Here is a 3,678-nt window from a genome sequence, read left to right as displayed (position 1 = left end):
GAATACAAAACTTACCGAAATCTTTAAAAAGAACAAGAGGAAGATTGTGAGAGTAAGGTTTAATGCTTCTTGAGGGGAAGGGGTCGGCTAGGGTTTGAAATTAAACGAAGGAAAAGAAAAAGATTTTTAAAATAATGAATAAAAGAAAATAAGAGTCGCATAGATTATACTGCTGCTAAAATTCCTATTCTGTTTCAATTTGAAACATAAGAAGCATGGGCCTTTTGGAAAAGAACATATTGCATGGGCCAATGATTCACGTGAGAAAAAAATAATAATATAGGAGCATGCATGGGCTTAATTATACAATAATATGAATGGCCAACATTGCATGGATTTTCATGACTTAAATTTATATAAGTTTTTTTTTATTTTTAATTTAAAGCAATTAATTGGTTGAACCAATAAAACCAAATCAATCCAGACCCAAAATGAATCAGACCATAACACCGATTGTACTTCAAAACGATCAGAAAATTGTCGGAAATTATGAAAATAAATTAAGTTTTTTACGGGATATTACAAAAGTAACCAATAGCTTCTCCATTAACCATTATAGAGTATTTAACTGATCTTACACAAGTCATAATAGTCTCTACCATGTTCCTGGAGAATCTAAACCCATAAAGAAGAAGTTCTACAAAATCCCATCCAATGGAGTCATAAGCTTTTCTAACATCTATCTTCATAGCACAAGATTCACCAGCCCTTTTATGATAGTTATTAACTATCTCATGAGCTACAAGAACATTGTCTGCAATGCTTCTGCCAGGGATGAAAGCTGACTGGGTATTCCTTACTAGCCCTCCTATATAACTTGGCAGATTCTGCTAGTGATGATTTTAAAGATACATTTATAGACCACATTGCAGCAAGCAATTGATCTATAATCACTTATGGTAGTAGGGGCCTAGATTTTTGGGACTAGAGTGATAAGGGTGGTATTGACTTGATTAAGTAGCTTCTTAGTGGAAAAGAAATCTATGATTCCCAAAGTAACACATGGCCCTACTATACTCCAACTCTTCTTGAAGAATTCACTACTAAACCCATCAGGACCAAGGGCTTTGTCCCCATTTATGGAAAACATTGACCTCTTTATCTCTTCATCAGTAACCTCCTTATCCATCTCAATTCTATCATCATCTATTAATAAGTGCCCTTCCATAAAGACAGTATGATTAGTGTGATTTCTATCAGAGGTATCAGAACCAAAAAAACTCCATGTAGTGGCCCAGGATGTCATGTTTAATTAGCTCAGGGTCATCACTAAAAGTACCATCTCTAAGGAAGAGATTACTGGTATTTTTTCTAGTCTGTCTTTGCTTAATGCTATTATGGAAAAACTTGGTATTTTGATCTCCAAGATTTATCCAAGTGGCTCTTGATTTCTGTCTCAAGATATCTTCCTCCCATCTGATTAGCTTGAAGAGATGGATTGAAATGGCTCTTTCCTCCTCCTGTAGGATGTTATTCCCTAGATTCAGAATTAGATTCTCTTGCAACTCAGCCAGCATCTTTCTGGTAGCATCAACTCTCATAGAGATGTCAAAAAACACACTTTTATTAAGCTGTCTCAAAAAATTTCTGAGAATTTTCATTTTGTTATAAACTTGAAACATTTTATACCCAACCACATTAAGGTCCCAGACATCTTTAACTATTTCTAACAACTTGTCATGTTTACACCAGACATTGTAAAACCTGAATCCAGACTTCCTTAATCTCCCAAGGGTCTTCATAGTCACAATCAAAGCAGAATGATCAGACACTCCTGGACTAAACACTTCATATGAAGCATTTCATTGCTATTTTTACTTTATACAAAGTATGTATGATAAAAAAAAGTTATTAATTATAAATAGCTAATTGTGCATTGATTGATAATATGTGAAATAGAAAAGTGCATCAAAATCAGATTAAAAAAATCAAACAAATTAATTGAATACTTTATCACAAAACATAAGCATCACATTTAAATATGAGATCTTTAATATTCAATAAATAAAAATTAAAAGTAATTAAAATATCCAAAAAAAAATTTAAAATTCATAAATTGGCATCATGAACATGGATTGACTTGGCCACATTTGGTAGGGATTTGCATAGCCTTTTGAATGTCAACGGCATACAAACGCAATGTAAATTTAAATTTACAAAGACATTGCAAGTCGGCTTCTTGAATGTTAAGGCAACATTGCGTGGTGGGATCTCCATCAACAGCGGAAAGGCATTCGCTCATTAATGGTATACTAGTATTACATATATCTTCGACTCTTCCTCCATTTATCATCACAGTCATCAACATCACCGCAATCCACATTGCCAATACGTTGTTGCGACCCATTTTATTTGTTTTAAGTTTATGTAGGTGATGAATGCTTGTTGAAGTTACACAAAAATCAGGTCTAATATATAGTGAAAATAATAGAGGGTTGTTATCAACTGAATGGTCGGTCCTATTAATTTAAATCAAATGGTTTGATTATAACTGTAGTTGGTTACAAGAGAATTGACCAAATTTGAGACCTAATCAACAATAAATAATTTAACTTTACTTACAAGGTAAAAGCAAATAAAAAAATAGTTACAAGGTAACACAAATAAATTAAAGCCGTACGTTTTCCCATTTATTCAGGAAAAAAAACGTTATTTTCTTTCAACAAGTTTAACAAAAAGTACCAAAATTTTCTAAGGGTTTGTTGTCTAGTAAATCATTTTAGGTATTTCAACAAAAAAGTTGAGGTTAGTAAAACATTTTCTAAATTTGGAAAAACATAGTCTTCTTGTTAACCATGTAGCTAACCAAAAGGATTGAACAACCAACAAAAGATGGCTACTGTTTTCATTACAAATGCATAGACTAATCTGGGAATGTAAGTTTTATTAGTCTATGCTATATATTAGTTTTACTCTAACAGGATTAGCTGTTTCATATGTCGCATATATTAATTGTACATGTTTAAAATTTATTTAAATTTAGTTAAATTAATAAAGAATTTAAATAAGTTTTAATTTGATTATGATTTTTCGTTAGTTTTAAAATAAAGGACTTATTTATATTTTTTTAAATGGAAATGAATTTAATTTTATCTTTAAACATGGTTAATTGAATGATTTCATCATTTAAGTAAAAACATTGACAAAAATTAAAAAAATGGAGTACAATTAAAACGATAAAATACAAAATTGGGTAAAATTGACAAGTTTTCACGTCAGGATAAAATAAGTATGTACCTTGAAACAGTTTCCACAACCACAAGCTTCCAAACTCCGCAACAATAATTGCTATAAGTGGTACTTCTGTTAATAAGATTCTAGCAAAAATTGGCTGGCTTTGGCAATTCGCAGTTTTAGTTTCCTCCAAATTCCACATATCAGATATCTCAGGATTGAAATGCTCAGTGCTGAGAGGACATAACTGTAGCAAAATTATGTGGTTCGGACCAAAATCGGGATGTTTTAAAAATTGAAACAGAATAAATACTTCTGCTAAACATTTAGCTGTTACTGGTGATTTGACTTAGTTTTTTACATGTAAAAGAAAGGAGAGAGCAGTAATCATTTAAGTGTTGCAATTTGCAAAAAGTTAGAAATTTTTAATTTTGCGAAATATTTTTTTTTGATGAATTTAATTTTGTAAACTTTTTTAAAATATATACTTTCTTAAAATAATTT

General features: G+C 31.1%; 1 protein-coding gene across 1 annotated transcript; it reads right to left on the bottom strand.

Annotated features, from left to right (window-relative positions):
* Positions 1-509: 509 nt before the first annotated feature.
* Positions 510-2,347, bottom strand: LOC126671873 (uncharacterized). The gene is made up of 4 exons (XM_050365689.1): positions 2,164-2,347; positions 1,280-1,786; positions 950-1,161; positions 510-830 (listed from the first exon to the last, which is right to left on the bottom strand). Exons 1-4 carry the CDS (start codon positions 2,345-2,347, stop codon positions 510-512), a joined length of 1,224 nt encoding a protein of 407 aa, XP_050221646.1.
* Between the last annotated feature and the right edge of the window lie 1,331 nt (positions 2,348-3,678).

This window comes from Mercurialis annua, linkage group LG1-X, assembly GCF_937616625.2.
Source record: "Mercurialis annua linkage group LG1-X, ddMerAnnu1.2, whole genome shotgun sequence".
In the NCBI taxonomy this organism is placed as follows: domain Eukaryota; kingdom Viridiplantae; phylum Streptophyta; class Magnoliopsida; order Malpighiales; family Euphorbiaceae; genus Mercurialis; species Mercurialis annua.
The sequence above is the reverse complement of the archived record's forward strand: the minus strand, read 5'-3'. Positions and strand labels throughout refer to the sequence as shown.